The 16,582-nt window shown below is 39.7% G+C and overlaps 1 protein-coding gene across 1 annotated transcript in view; it reads right to left on the bottom strand.

The window, feature by feature from the left end:
* Positions 1-16,582, bottom strand: part of pclob (piccolo presynaptic cytomatrix protein b) — a 73,408-nt gene that overhangs the window by 21,889 nt on the left and 34,937 nt on the right. The window contains exons 14-19 of the mRNA XM_036584782.1: positions 14,703-16,396; positions 12,291-14,445; positions 10,552-10,620; positions 5,031-5,119; positions 3,968-4,043; positions 3,471-3,596 (exon numbers count right to left, since the gene is read on the bottom strand). Coding sequence (XP_036440675.1) covers positions 3,471-3,596; positions 3,968-4,043; positions 5,031-5,119; positions 10,552-10,620; positions 12,291-14,445; positions 14,703-16,396 — 4,209 coding nt within the window. The remainder of the gene's footprint in view (positions 1-3,470; positions 3,597-3,967; positions 4,044-5,030; positions 5,120-10,551; positions 10,621-12,290; positions 14,446-14,702; positions 16,397-16,582) is intronic.

The following is a 16,582-nucleotide window of genomic DNA, read 5'->3' as shown; positions in this document are numbered from 1 at the left end:
ACTTTATAATACTTTGAGAAGTCAAAGTGAAGAATGTATATATTTTTGAATAACTGCTTTGTCTTGTTTAAGTGTGGTATATTAACATTTTTGTTGTTGCTAGTTCTGTAGTTCTTAGCTAGCTAATTAGCCAGTAAACAGTGTAAAGTACCAAACAGTTGGAATAGTTCACTACATGAAGCCTAGTTTAAACATAGCAAAACGAATGTCATAGTTTTGAAATAAGTAACAGATGAAATGAACGTAGCATCAGATCATAATGATATCTGGGAATACTCTGCTCCTGAATGATTTGAGTAAATTTAACTAAGGCAACTTGGGGCTGAAACATGAGGCCATGGGAACACAGAGTTTCTTCTAGAAAATTTTAATAAGGGAACATCGGGCCCTGGAAATGTAAGGCTGTTTTCAACCAATTTCAGTGAGAAAGTGAATGGCATGGGGAACATACAGTGCTGGGAAAAAAGTATTGCCCCCTTCCCAATAACTTCTATTTTCTGGATTTTTGTCACACTTGAATGTTTCATATCATCAAATTACTTTTAATATTAGACAAAGACAACCAATATGGACACAAAATACTTTTTTTAAGTGATGATTTCATTCACTGAAGGAAAAATGCTGTTCAGCCCTACTGGGCTCTATGTGAAAAAGCCCCCCAGCTACTAAATCAACCAGTTAACTAAATTTGACTATTGGGTTTAGTTTCACTATCCACACTCAGGCGTGATTACTGCCAGACCTACTGAATCTAAACATCTCTTAAATAGAACCTGTCTGGCAATGTGAAGCAGGCTAGAAAAAGCAGCACATGATGCCACGTTCTAAAGAGATTCAAATACAGATGTGAAACAAAGTCACTGAAATCTATCAGCTTGGGAAGGTTCACAGAGCCATGGCTAAGGCTCTGGGACTCCAGCGAAACATGGTGAGAGACATTATCCACAAACAGAGAAAACATGGAACAGTGGTGAACCTTCCTAGAAGTGGCTGGCCTATCAAAATTTCACCAAGAGTGCACTGACGACTCATGCAGGAGGTCACAAAAAACCCAGATGAACTTCTAAAAAACTGCAGGACTCATCTCGCATTTGCCAAAAAAACATCTACATGACCCCCAAGACTTTTTGGGATAATTTTCTGTGGACTGACGAGTCAAAACATTTTGAAAGACATGGATCTCATTGCATCTGGCGTAAGCTAACATCGCATTCCACCATAAGAACATCATACCAACAGTCAAACATGGTATGTCATAATTGATGCAACCAATTAAGGTTAAACATGGTATGTCATAATAGATGGAACCATGAATTCTGTTCTCTATCAAAATTCTGACGGAGAATGTCCCCCCCGTCAGTATGTTACCTACAGCTCAAGTGCATTTGGGTTATGCAGACGGACAATGATCTGAAGCACACATGCAAGCGAGTTTTGGAGTGGCTGAGTCTAAGACCTAACTTGAATTTGAACTTAAATGGGCAGTTCATTCTAGAAAACACTCCACTGAATTAAATCAATTTTGCGACGAAGAGCGGGCAACTACTCCTTCACATGGGTGATTTAAGTTTTGAATAAATCTTTATCTTCAGTAAATAAAATGATCATTTAAAAGCTGCATTTTTATTTACTCTTCTTTATCTTATATTGAAATTAGTTGAATGATCTGAAACATTTAAATGTGACAAATTAGCAAAAATAGAAGAAATTGTGTGAGGGGCAAATACTTTTTTACAGCACTGTAAGGCCCTAGGAACATAGGGATGACCCTTCATAAAATGACCAAAAAGACAATGAAATTGTAAAGCTCAGTTATGATGACAGTTCCAGCTGTCTAAGCACGTGGAAAATGAACTACAACTAGAACTGCAAGTTCTGTCGGTTCCTGTTTGTGTCAGTTCTTGTTTTTGAGTGTGCACCCCAAAAGAGCATAAATGGTCCAGTTTAATTGGATGTAGTCATGTGTAGTAAAACACTGTGCATTTTTTTATATGTGGCACTACAGGTTCCAGAAAAGCTTAATATTGCGATACATAACATGCATTATAGAAAATGTCTTCAAGTATATTTTATTTGCGTCATGTTACCCACCTCTGCCTGTGGTCCTAAGTGCTGAAATGTCACACCAAAACTATGTGTATCCATTTATAGAACCTTATAAACCCTTTAGACGAACTTTGCTGACAGTGGATATTAAACACTTTCTTGAAACGTAGCATTTAGCAATTTAAAAATGCAAAGAGACAAGAAAAAAAACTGTCCATCATCTAGAACAAAGGAGCACACATACACACAGCAATTGCATTCCTTTTAAATTGGCCTCCCTAAAAAGACACCCTATTCAATTAGAGGAAAGTGTGCGCCAGGAAAGAACACAGACAAATAAATGAGTGAAAGAAAAAGAGCTGAGAAAGAAACACTGCAAAGCACTCCCAGGGCCAACTCCTCAGCACTTACATAAATGAAAGTGAGTCTTCAGATAGGCCTTTTGCTTACGAAGCTGTTCAGGAGCTAAGACACAGAAGAACATCATTCACATGTCTGCCATGGTCTAAACTACTGGCCCTTGGCCCTTCATGGCAATTCAGACAAAATGTTTCACTGCTCTAAAGAATGAGTTACATTATGTCTTCAAAATCAGGTGGAACAAATTAAATATGAATTTCCCCTACATGTATTTTGGGAGAGTCCTAAGCAATGAGCACAACTGATTTTTTGTTTTTTCCTCTCCCTTATACTAATATCAGTGGGTTGACCTGTAGTCTGATGCCTTTACTGCAGGAGGTGCTATCACATTACAACAGGGGAAATGACTTTAAAGATGAACACCACATGCTTCAGTAATCTAAAACACATCAGAGCTCAAATACTGCAAAGACAAAATAACATATCAAAATGCTGTGCATTAAATGGAGAGTATATTAAAAGCCTTGCAGGTCTTAACAGTATGCGGATCTTAACAGCAACTAAACATGCAATCATTTTTGTAGATAAGAAAACATTATTGCATTTATTCACTGTTGCGGAAAAAATACTTTAGCTCTGTAATCTTATGATGAAAATGATAGCATTAAAGGTGACTCTTGGTGTTGATAAGCCTCTAAAATAATAACCCAAGCACCAAGGGCTCTCCATCACTGTCCCAAAGGCCATAGCATGCTCAGTTCAGCTCCGTATCTATGAGACGGGCTTATCTAGAGTGACAGGAGATGCTGAGTTAGCTACAGTCCATGGGGACAGCACAGCCATAGTGCACACTAGTCAGAAACGAGAATTGCCTGCTTAAAGCTACATCTGCCTGAAATGGGGCCAATAATGTTTGTCAAAGTGTGCTATTATAATAATTACACAAGGCACTGCAGTTGATATATAAAAGAACCAAAAAGAACAACTGAACAGCTATTATGAGGAGCACTGGTCCTGGTCTTTTTCCCTCAGCCATGGCCGTCACATTAATGTAAAAATCTCACCTTCTACAACCTTCCCTGTCCGCTCAGCAAAGCCTCCGGCCGACACTTTAGCGATGTATGCTCCAATCTCTCCATTAGAACCCGGAATCTCCTTTCCTCCCACCACTCGGATGCCCAACCCGCTCCCTAAACATGGCATGCAAACAGCTTGTTAATAGTTTTGCGTTTTGGATGTATGACACATTGACAAAATATACTTCAAAGGCTACTCACTAGATCGTGGTTTTATAGGGAAGTCTGCTAATAGTTCAACATTTCTGCATAATTTAACAGTCAGACTTTGGTAGTAACATGTAACAGTATTATGTAATCAGGATAGAAAACTAGTAAGTGTACAGTTTTCTGTTCTGTTATTTTCTCATTTCTATTGTTGCTGTGTTTGGCAAAGCAACAGCAGACGGTTGTGTCTCAATCTGTGCATCCGATTTATAATTTTAGGTCTTAGCACTAAGTTGTAGCTATTGAAAACTGAGTACAAAGAATAGTGTAAAGTATACCTGAGACAGTGTGGTCTTTAGGGTCCCTCTGCAGTTTGATGCGAGTGTGGGGGAAAGGATAATGTACAGCTTTCACCTGCAACACAGCATACAAAATCAAAATGCTAATGAAGTGAGTATCAAATACAGTACCTCTTCATTTGGAGTGGTCCTTTGTAGATGATTTATAAACTCTTAACAGATAATCAGTAACACATCAACAACATGTCCGTGAAGTTGCGATAGTGAATCATCTAAATACATTGAAGTAAATATCTTGCAGACGTGCTGTTGATACATTACTTGATATGTTACTTCATTAACCTTACCCAACATTACACAAAACCTAACCCTAACCCCGGCCCTAATCCTAACCCTAACCTTAACCTCAACCCAAAACCTAATCCCAGCCCTCATATGTTTTGAGAATCCATTTTGTGTTTGTTTCATCTAAAAGGACCACTCAAAATAAAGTGTCACCCAAAAAACATTATTTTATATATACATTTACAAAAGTCTAACATTGACCAGCAATAAACGTAAAACAACAATGACAGATAATAACAGTTGTTTATTAAACGGGTCCTCACTAAATGGGCTGCAGGTCAAATATTATCTTAAAAGTTATCTATCATTTTTCTGTTTTTGTACGTGCTAAAGTAGAAACATAGCAACAGTTAGCTGCAGTGAGGCAAATCATTACTTGGCAGTCTGTTCAGCAGAACGATACACTTATTATGAAAAATGTATTGTATAATTACATATATACAATAGAAAGAACACAGGTGAAACAGTTGTGTCATCTTCACTACCCATATAAAAACTGTGTAATTTGGAATATGTTGTCACATATGTTGTATTGCATTTTCAATATATTCCAATTTTTTATAGGTACTGAATAGAAACCTATGCATTTGTTATGAGAGTCACATTTGACGTGATGTAAAGTCCTCTTTACAAACCTTGACTGTAACTGTAACAAAAGTCATTTCAGTCTAAACATCCTTCATTCTGAATTCATCTTGAATGTAGGACTTAACTCAGCCCTGTGGTTTTTACTGTATGTATGATTGTAACACCTCACCTGTCTCCTGTCCTGCCCTGATTGTGGTCCACCACGGCCCTCACGAGGTTTATCAAACCAGTCAGTCTCTTCATGTTGCAGATGGTAGGCTTCAAGGGAGAGGAGAGTAACAATTGTACCACTAAACTGATTAAATTTGGATCTGTGTCCCATTCCGTCTGCTTTTCTCCACCCCTCCTTACCACCTCTGAGAAGACTATTAAGAGGTTTATTCTAGGTGGATGTGGTTTAAAAGCTGGTGCTGGCCTTCGCAGCAGCACTTGTTAGGTGATAATTCAACCAGGTGGGCTAACCTTACAAGGAACAGTCATGGTAAGAGGTGTGGGTCATAAGAGCAATGGACTGAGACACAAGCAAAGGTATATGTACAGGGCAGGCGTGTCTTTGCATGCAAACTGTGTTTCTCACACAGGGCTTGTCCACACATCATGCGCTGATAGTGGGACAGAGAGCTGCTGTGGCTTCAAACCACGGCAGACACACAAACAACGAGAATGAGATGCCTTATCCACACTTCACTAGATTAACACTGATAAGCTCCAGTGTCTCATCAACACTGTGTGCTGGCCTTTTACTGTACAGCTAATGAGCACAATGCTGTTAAAGAACAAAACACTCTACAGCACTACATCACTGCAGAAGTGCCTCTTTCACACTCCACTACCTACATTACACCAAATTTATCATGTAACTGCTTGTTCACTTCTATAAAGACAGTTTGTGAAAATCATTCTAGCCCATAAAACCAGACACATGTCAGGTGTTTAAAGTCAGATAACAGCTGATAATCGTTAAACTGACAGATAAACTATTATTGTTATTATGTAATTGCTGCATATCTGATATATCTTGTCATAAGGGAGAGCGGGGCACAACCTGACATGGGGTAAAATCAATATTTTATGTAGTTGAACAGATTCAAGTAGAATGTGCACTTGGTCATCTATTTGTATTTCCCATGGCATCTGTGGATTTTGACAGCATTTAGACAAATATTTCTCAAAATTCACTTTGAAGACCGTTTTGTACCATAAAAGCAACACTTTCCATTGTGCAGGCTTTTTTTTCCCATTATTACTGAGTTCACAGAATTCACACCTGTATCATTTTTATTGCTCTCTTGGAGGCTGTTACAGCACCAGTGTGAAGCATTAAAGCAGATAAATAACTCACAGCCTCCACACGTTGGGCTTAGTTTTAAACCTCTGTTTCAATTAGGCCTCGTAAAGTAAACAATTAGAGAAGTCTGTATTTCCTCATATAGTTCATAACAGTACAGTCTGGAAGATTCATACTGCACACTACATGTAAACATAAATGCACTGTATTTTACAGAGCTTTTTTATTAATCATTAATTTATATGTATGTGAACACACTTCTTAAATGTGTTCTGTTACAGTACATAAAAAGTAACACATTCAGAAAATATTTAGAATACATCTTGGTAAGGCAGATGGGAAAAACATTTTCTTCACTTAATTCACACTGTTCCTCACTGTTATTTGGCAGTTTTCTTCATGTAAGTATTCTGTTAAAATGTTTTATGAAAAAATCCTTATCATTTAAAAAATAGTAAAACTTTTTTCCTCTCTCTGTGCCTGCTCCAGTCTGCTGCTGCTCCCACAATCCCCCCCAGCAGAAGTCTAGTACAACACTGTTGCTAAACCTACCACTTGCAAACATGTCCAGTACTGGAAAGTTTATTAGTTTCATCATCCCTCAAAAGAGCTCAGTAACGCTGAGATTAATAACTGGCCTGTTACATAGATTTATCAGTCTACTTAGGCTTTAGCAGGAACTTCAGTGTTTGCAAAACAGCTGTTAATTGAGGTCTTTAGAATTCTTCTAACAAGCATGTTTGCTACATGTTGATTCTAAAATAATTCATAAACAAGCACTAATCGAGTTTCTTTTGAAGATTTATTTTTAATTTAGTAAGTACTCTAAAAGTATTCTCTTAAAAAAAGGTAACTGAATACTGCCTTTACAAAATGTAACTTCGACTGAATACAGATTAATTTCTGTATTCTAAACACGTGTTCTGTTACATCCAACTCTGTCAACACCCAAAAAAGTTGTAACATTTACACTCACTCTGCTTTTGGCTGAATTATTCCTAAATGACAGGTTGTTAGAAACAAAGTTCATTTTTTCAATTTCAGCAAAGATTTGCACTTTGCTTGTACAAAATAAAAATCTCTCTCAAATATTTTTAAAATTATTTAGCAAAAAACAATGTGTTAGTCTGTGCCCCGTTCTCCACTATATAAGCTGCAGGTGGCAAACCCTGGTTTCAGAGGTGGGTAGCTAGTAATTAAAGCAATAAACCATGAGACGCTGCGCTAACTTACTGCAATTTTATCACAGGGAATGGTTTTCTAAACCCCCCTTTCATAAAACAGCGGCCAGCATAAAATTATTAATAATAATCGACATAAACATGTATTGTATGCCAAGAAACGTAGTTCCTTCAGAGTATGGTTCAATCATTCATAGCCAAGCAACCATGGATTGCTGAATGGGGAGAAGAAGCGCAAGTCTTATTTAGCGCCAAGCTAACTGCGCCCCTCTTCTTGTGCTGGAGCTGAATCCCAAATGGTTCCCTGCTCCCTACATAGTGCACTACATAGGAATTTAAATACTGGCTCCTGTATCCCAAAAGTGCATCCTTACTCGACAAATAGTGCAGTAGAATTTTAAAACCTCTATTGCACACTATTTAGAGTGTACAGAGCCGTTTAGGATTCACCTGTCTGTTTGTATTGCAGTTTTACACTTAGTCATATCGTAAGTTCTTTATTTCAGGCCTGTGATATTAATGATGGAGTTGTTTAGGCTGTTGGCTATCTTTTAGCCTGTTCGCTAGCTGACCAGCCAAGTTCTAGTTAAGAAATTAGGTTGTCAGCCAACCAAACAAAAAGAGTTCTTACTCCCCCAATACAGATTTTAGGACTGGAAATAACAATTTTATAAAAGGTCCTTTTATAAAGTCTCTGGTAGTAATTAGGTACATTTTGTCCAACACGTGCACTGAACAAAAACTCTAATGAATTTGTACTTTCATAGAAATAGTTATTTTCAAACCTAGGCAAACTTCACTCTCAACACGCCCGAACTTTGCTTTGTAAGAGTGTGTTGTGCTTGCTTTTGATTGTTACATCTGACCAAAAGGCAACGTCTTTCCATCCTTTTGCTCGGACTCATGGGAAATGCAGTCTGTACACAGTCAGCAGCTTTCATGATCTTGTACTGTATCAGGCTGAGCAGCACCATTTCTCTAATGTTCAAGCTTGTCAAGGATGTTTAAAGGTGAGGTAAACTAAGTAGACAATCTGTGATAATATAAGACACTGCCAGCTTCTTACCTTCCTGTAGCTCTCTCCTGGATCAAAGAGATGCTGTAGACTTGTTAGCAATAGCTAGTTATCTAGTTTAGTAGGTCTAGCAGACTTATTTACATCATTAAATCTAGAAAAAAGCGCGTGGCACCCAAGTATGTCTATCTAGGGTTGCCAGGTGTCCGGTTTTGAGCTCTGTTGTGCGGTGCCTGGTTGGTACTGCCAGCCAGATGTTAAAATGTCCAGTTGAGTCTAACTCTAAAGCACGTGTCAGGCTCCAGTCCTTCTGGGCACACCTGATTCAGCTCTTCAGCTAATTAACAAGGCCATCATGAACTGAATTCAGAGCGTTAGATGAGGGGAAATGCAAATCTCTGCAGAGTCCCCAGTTTGACATGCCTGCTCTAAAGGCATTTGATTTGATTTAAGTAGATTAAGCACCCTCTCTCCTCGTCATTGCGCTTCTTTCTCTGAGCACTCCGTCTGTTAAGGCTCTGTCTAATGGCTACACATGTTGCCAAATTGAAATGAAACACTGAAACTTTCGCCACTACTTTCATTATTACTCAATTACATTTGTGAGGAAAGTAATCTGCTTTTTATTTTGTTACATTTTAATTGTTAACTTTTAGCTACCAATTTCTTTAGGTTATGTACTTTGGAGACACCACTTGTGGTAATTTGTGAGCAGTCACACCTCTGACTTTTAAGGTTTCATTATTTTAGAGCATCTATATCAAATGAGGAACAGCGTCTAACAAACTTCAGTTCTTGTGGTGACAGATGTGGCTGAACATCCGCTGCTCAGTACTTAAGTTTGCATACGTTTTTGGACCTGATACTTTTTGTACTTCTACTCAAGCTGTTTTTTGGAAAAACACTTCTACTTGAGTCATTATTTTACTGAAGTAATAAAACTTCTTTTATTGTGTATGGATTTAGGTTCCTCTACCCACCTCTGCAAAGTTTCAACTATGGTCAGTTATTTCTTGAATTCAAGCCAAGTGGCCTGAGATGAGAGCAGTCTGTCTTATAATAAAGAACCTTACTGAGTCATACTAAACCTGCAGTATGTTCACTCCTTCACTTGTGTGAGGATGCATTGATCATGCTGTGAACTTATGACCCTTCGATGGACTGAACTGAAACCTCAACACACCGAGATCTGGCGTTCCAACATGCCATTATCATGGTAAAACACATATGTAGGCATGTAGATATGCATGTGTCCTTGTGGATATGATCAGGTCATGTGAGTTACCTAGTGCAGTATATGAACATGAATCAGGGATGGGGCTGAGGTGCACCACAGAGATATGCCCATCAGTCAAGACTATGGCACGCATGGGACGAGTTGATTTATGTTTAATGGGATTTTGAATGCCATTGTGCAATAACTCTCACCTTCTACCTTCCAGCTAGGACGTCCTGCTGTGATGTAAACATTGCATTTCAGTGGTTTTGTACAAAAAAACTGCAACAGCTTTAGATAAGGCTGTTTTGAAATGGTTGTTTACCCACAGTAAAGACTACCTATGTGATAGCATAGTACACATACTTTGACAGTACTGTACTGTTCGGTTCCTTTTGTACACATGCAGTGATACTGAATGCAAAGGGCCAGTGCACCCAGCAGCATCCTGCCAGGATGTTAAATGTTTTTTTATTAGAGCTGGCATGACTGCATAACTCAAAGTTGTATGTTTTGCAGAAAATTGATTGATAAATCAATCAACTGCAGGTCATATAAAGATACTACAGACAGATTGCACAGCTAAATTTTGATGTCTCTTAACAGTACAAAGCAACTTTATAGCACACTCGTAGTAAAAATACACCACAATTTATGCTAACAATTAAGGCAAAGACAAGTAAACCCAACTGTTCAATTAATTCATGCCAGCCCCTTTTGCTATAATGTATGTAAAAACAGCCTTCTTTGAAACATTGGAATGTTTACTATAGCTGCCAAACTGATACATCCCTAAAGTTTTTCAAAGAGGTACAGATATTATATGTTAGTTAATTGGCTGTCAATATTAGTTTGCTGAAATGATGAGTGGTTTTGGGCATTTTTAAATAGGCTAATGGTGTTAGCGGTGACAGACGGTGTTATAGTTGCATTCAACATTTAAGCAGGTAAATGGTTGATTTATAGAATACAACTACAATGATATTCTACCGTGTCTGATACCCTCATGGAGGAGCCTGGGGTCACTTCTGTGCAAAACCATCATGGGCTCATTTAGTGCTGCAAACCAAAGCATATTCACATTCTTAAAACTGCTTTGGGTAGATCTGTATAATGTAATGCTGACAGTATTTCATGCTCCAGGACTATATCTTATGGCTAAATAAATCCAACTCTGATACAGTAAGTACTACAACTACAGTTAAATGAACTCCTTCAGAGTTAAGGGCCAGTACGTGAGACACAGACTTCACTTAGCTCTAGACTGCACAGCAGTTTCATTGACAAATCCCTGCATAGCTTCCCACTGAGGAAAATTTTACTCAACTGTCCTTTTAAGAAATACAGCAAATCAATGACACTGTACACTGAAGGATTAACTAAAACAATTATTTACATAGTACACTGTTCCTGACCTAAATGTTATAACTGAAGTGCACTTAAACATCAAGAGGCATCATGTACAATAATATGTACTGTAGAAACTCACATGCAGAGAATAAAATATAGTTCCAAGACAAACTGCAGTCCCAACACAACATTCAGTTTAATGATCACTCAAAAAGCCATGCAGTAAATAGCAAGCACTTTTATCACTGTTCAAAAATTATGGACTGTTTTCCAGGAACACTGTAAGCTTAGTTTTGATGAAATTACACTGTCTACTGGAATTCTCAACTAGAAGTCAATCTTTAGATTAAGCTTAATCAGTGTCTGGAAAGCATTAACATGCATTGAAAGGAATAATTAAAGTGCAGATAACTTCAAACAGTAATTTATTAGGAAACTGCATGTAGTGCCTCCAAAACATTTGACATTGAAATGTTTATTATCATTACATTTTTTTACTATGTCACAAATTGTTATTTATGTTTTCAAACCTTTTTCAGGCCATACCTGATTATCATATTAGTGATAGATAGATGATAACTGACCAGGAGAAGTGGTGACAGGCTTAATTTACACCATTGTGTTAGCATGTACTTAATGCCAGCTAGCCAAGATGAGGCATACCAAAACTGAATACACATTTTCTTATACTATCCTAGAGAGACAACTGAAACTAAACAAAATTGGCTGATATGAATTCCAGAGTTGTTTAAATGACTATACAGTATGCCTTTTCATAACATGTCGACACATTTTTTAAGCAGATCTCCAAAGTAAGTGCTAAGTGCTGTTTAATTATTACAACATCTACCTTAACTACAGTATCTACATTCTCATTTTAGTACTGCAATGGAATATTATATTATAAGCAGAAAGCATTCCCTTCTGAACACTCTACATATCCCTGAGGATTTATGGAGGCACCTGGTATACAATCACAGAAAATGACTGATGACCATTTTATATAAAAGACAGAACCCTATTTGCATACTTGTTATAAGCAACTACTTGAACGAGAGAGGAAAGTGTTCAGCAAAATAAGCAATGTGAGTAGCATGCAAAAGAACTAAAACAGTGACTAAGCATTTAAATATGAAAATTTTTATACATATTAATATATTATGTATAAGACTAAAAGAAACTGAAAATGAAGAGACTATCATGCACATGTACAACAATGCACTATGTACTTCTAAACAAGTGCAAGAAAATAATTACAGAAAGACAAACAGGTGTGAAAAATTAGAACTTACACACATGTATATGCACACAATCAGGGTCATGCATGAGACACATGTCAATCAAGGCTGTGTTCAAAGTAAGTCTCCGAGCAAATTTACCTTCGCTGTCTGACATAGCTCCCTGTAGATCATCCATAATGAAGGCTATATCTCGATCATAGCCGCGCGTTCGTGATTCTTCTCTCATATGCTGCTGTACTTCTGGTAAAGAGTGACTGGAACCAAACTGATCCCGAGAGTCAGCAGAGATAGGTGGAAGTGGACCTGCAGATGCCCTTGCCATACCCATGGGTTGCCCCACAGGGCTCAGTGGACTCTCTTCTTCTGAGTTCTGTGCCACAATTGGGATACGGCCCCTGCTCTGGCTGATGGGCAGACTAGTCGGCTTTGCCCTTGCCACGCCAAACTGGGAATCCATGCTTTCACCCTCTGTCTTTAACCTTAGTGAAGAACTGGAAAGGTCTCTTTTGATGGATAAATCAAGTCCATACACAGAGGAAGGCCTTGAAGAAGGTCTGGACCGGGTACCACTGGGGTAAGTGCCATCGTCTTGAAGGGATGATCTCAAGGCGGGGCCAAGATTAAGAGACTGACCAAGGGTCAGTGACTGAGTCAGGTTAGTGCTTAGTGTGGAGCCCAGGTACTTCTGCTGCTCAGCTATGTTCTTCCTCAGACCAAAAGTGATTTCATCCTGTAGGAGCCTCGCCCTGCTGGACAGTCCACCCACTGCTGAGCCAGTGGATGCCAAAAACCCACTGTAATCAGGTTCCAGGTCCCTGCTCTCTTGTATGGGGGAAAATTTTGTAATTTTAGGGTCAATTAGTGCTCTCTTATTCTTTAACTGTTTCTGATATAGAACTGAGGCTGGAAGCTGTTTAGCTGCTTGTTTTTCTAAAGTGAGCCTTCCAATGCTATATTTCTCAGACTTAGGGAAATGTCTGAAACTGTCAGCATGGAGGTAATGAGGCAGACCTGTGAGTTGTTCCAAGCCATCTGTGCCCCTCCTGAACTCTTGCTTGATTTGCTGCTTTAGCAGTTTTAACTCGTACGGCTCCTCCATTGAGTCCTCATCTGGCTTACCGTATGAATGCAGTCTGGAGGCAGCTTGAAGAGGTGCAAGGAAGTCAGTCACATCTGCTGTCCGACGAACTTCAGCAGCCCTGAGCAAGCGGTCGGTCTTACTCATATCTTTATCAGGGATATTGAAGCTGGAGCTCAGTCCTGCAGAGCCCTTGGTCAGCTCCCCTATGTCATCGATCATAACATAGTTTCTGGCATTGTGATGGTCAATGTCTGCATAGAATGACTCTGCTGATATGCTGGACATGGGGCTGCTTGCCATACTGCCTCTTTCTTCCAGACCCATTCTCAAGTCTAGGTTACCATATTTACCCCCAAGATGTGAGACACCATAGGCACTCTCTGTAGATGTGGGAACAATCAAGAGAGGCTGATTCCGTATCACCTCATAGTTTGTTGTTATCTTTGGCTCCAAGTCAGACAGTGTAGTCTGGCGGCTTTTCTGTTGCATCAAAAGGAGCTGTGAGGCATGGTCATAACCAGTTTGTTGGGATTGTTGATTGAGTGTAGGCACTGATGAGTACATTGACTGGGTCTGGTAGGGGGACACTTGTTGGTGATAAAGGGATTGCTGTTGGTACAGGTTCTGCTGGGAAAAATGACTTGGTGTCCCAGTTTGAGAGGCATACTGATAGTGGGAGTATGGGCTTCCAAGTTGTGCGTACTGAGAATCAGCTTCAGTCTGTGGTGGGATGAACTGGTTGAACTCCGACTGAGGGGCAGTTCGTGGCCGCTCTAGTCCAAGGCCATTACCTCGTGCTTCTCTAATGTTGCTGACCTCACTATCGGACATATAGTCACGCTCCTCAGCTACACCTTGCAAGTAAGCCCTCTCCCTCTTCTCTCTCTCTTTCAGTAAAGCCTCCTTCCTTCGATTAATGCCCATCTCAAGATATCTCAGTTTGGCATCTATCTCTTTCTCCTCCTCATCTAGCTCTGCTTGCTTCTTACGAAGTTTAGAAGACTCTCTCTCTACCAAATCCAGTTCTTTGTCAATATCTTGTAGGATTTTGGCTCGAGCCATGGTGGTGTTCCTGCACATTCTTCTTCGAGCAGATCCAGTACAGTATCCAGAAGGGCCAACAATAGTATCCTCTTCTGGTGGTGGATGGGGAAGAGTGCGCTTTACTTTCTTCTGAGAGCCTACAGGGGTACCACTCTGTGAGCTCTTGCTCTGCAGATGAAAAACATATTTGTTTTTTGTTTATTCTGAAAACTTTATATTTCTTTATTTTATCTAAAATGTTTTATTAATCAGGTTCAGTTCATCTGCTGTGAAATGTAAATCTGAATTTCACAAAAGAGAACTTGTTAAAAGCTATACTCTAAAAGTAGCCCTTCATGCAAACTATCAATGCAGAAGCAGACATATTATCAATAATGAAAACAGTAAAGTTATAACTTTTCAAAATTAATTTCAGTAATACTTACAGAATAGGTGTCTGCATACTGGTACATGATTCTGTCATCGGTGGTGGGACTCAGAGACTTGGGGTCAGACAGAGATCGTTGTGAGGCCTTCAGGGATCTAGGGCTACTTGGTTGTCTTGATGGTTCAGCTGTTAGCATCTTCTGTGAGCCCTTTGCAGGAGACACAGGTGAAACTGGAGAATACAATACCTTCGGAGATTTGGGTACTGATGAGATCCCAACACCATCTGCTTTTAGATGCGTGCTGACACCAATTTCAATGGGAGTTGAGTGTCTCTTATCTTTGTCAGATGTAACATCTGAGTCACTTTCTGTTTGCCCTCCTCGGTGTAGGTCTACTGTGGTATCTATTTGAGCCCTGACAGGGGACCTCTTTATGGTTCCTGAATGATCGGTCTGAACAGAGATCTCAGCCACAGTTTGGACTGCAATGCTGGATACTTTTGAGCCTTTACCTCGTTCACCATCAGCATATCTGCTTGAGCGAGACCTCCGCCTGCTCCTAACAGGGACATCCCATTCATCCTGATCCTCATCATCAGTTTGCATACAACTATCTACACTTCTCCTACTCCTCCTTCTCCGGCCAGGGTAAGGCTTTTCCACCTCATCCTCCTCATCTGTCTGAACTCCACTTTCTGCTATTTTCTTACCACTTAACCCTACACTTTCCTCATTGGCTTGCTTTGCTGTGGAGGGCAGTTTCTTAGAATTCTCTGAATCTTTAAGAACACCTTCTAATTTAGGTAAGGTTAAACTACCAGCAGTGTACCAATCCCCACCAGTTAAAGGGTCATGGACAGTCACTGCCGATGATGTAGAATTGTCATCCTTCACGGGCCAGTACTGGCCATTATCTGCTTTAGAGTACTGGGCATCTAAAATGATGCCTGAGCCACTGGGTTGAGACATCTCTTCGTTTGGCTCAAAACCATATGGATATACTTTCTGCTCTTCTAGCTGTTGCTGTAGTTGTTGCTGTAGCTGGTGGATTTGCTCAAGTTGTAATTGCTGCTGGGCAAAGGTCTCCTGTTGAAGAATGAAATGGGCCTTGCGTTCTTCCTCCTGCTGCATTAAGAGCTGATGTTTCATGCTCTGAAGTTCTTCTAATTCCTTTTGGACAATAAGCTGTTCTTGCTCACGGTAGCGCTGTATCTCCTGCCTTTCCCATTCAAGCTCCTCAGCAAGACACAGCTGCTTCAGCTTCTCTAACTGCAAAAACTCACGCTCAGCCTGATACTGCTGGCTCTTACTGTCATCCAAGGCAGGGAAATTTGGGGAGACCAGGGCATCCAGTGAGGCTGCTATGGCCTCAAGGGTAGCGTCAGAATACAGTTCTGGGAAGGCTGTTAATGAAGGAAGGAGGTTGGCTAAGGCAGAAGGCAGGATATCCTTGGATGGATCAGAGTCCATAAATATTGACTGGTTGGTTCCAGTGGTGTGTATGAAATCATATGGTGAAGGCTGGTTCTGAAGTGTTGAAAATGGCTCAGTTATACTGCTGAGACTGTTGTATGTTGTACTGAATATTGAGCCTGGCTGAGTTGTAATTGCATATGTGGATGGAATGGGTGCAGAAATAGATGAGTATACAACTCCATTAGATGATCTTAGTACACTATTTAGCCCAAAGGATGTTCCTTGAGTGGTGGAAAATGACAACGTGCCTTTCTTTGAGTAGTCCAGGGCTTCATCTGTAGTGATTGGAAAATGTACACTTTAGTCAAATAAATCAGCTAGTTCTGCATGCACTGTATACTGAGGCCATGCAGTTTCTGACAAAAGGACTACACAAAGGAAACCAGAGAGCATGCAAAAATCTTGTGATTCTTGTCACACTAGCACGACGCAAAGCCAAAACATTGAGGGAGAACACGAAG

Source organism: Colossoma macropomum, unplaced genomic scaffold (assembly GCF_904425465.1).
Source record: "Colossoma macropomum unplaced genomic scaffold, Colossoma_macropomum, whole genome shotgun sequence".
NCBI lineage: Eukaryota > Metazoa > Chordata > Actinopteri > Characiformes > Serrasalmidae > Colossoma > Colossoma macropomum.
Note: the sequence above shows the minus strand (reverse complement) of the source record. Positions and strands in the feature narration are given on the sequence as shown.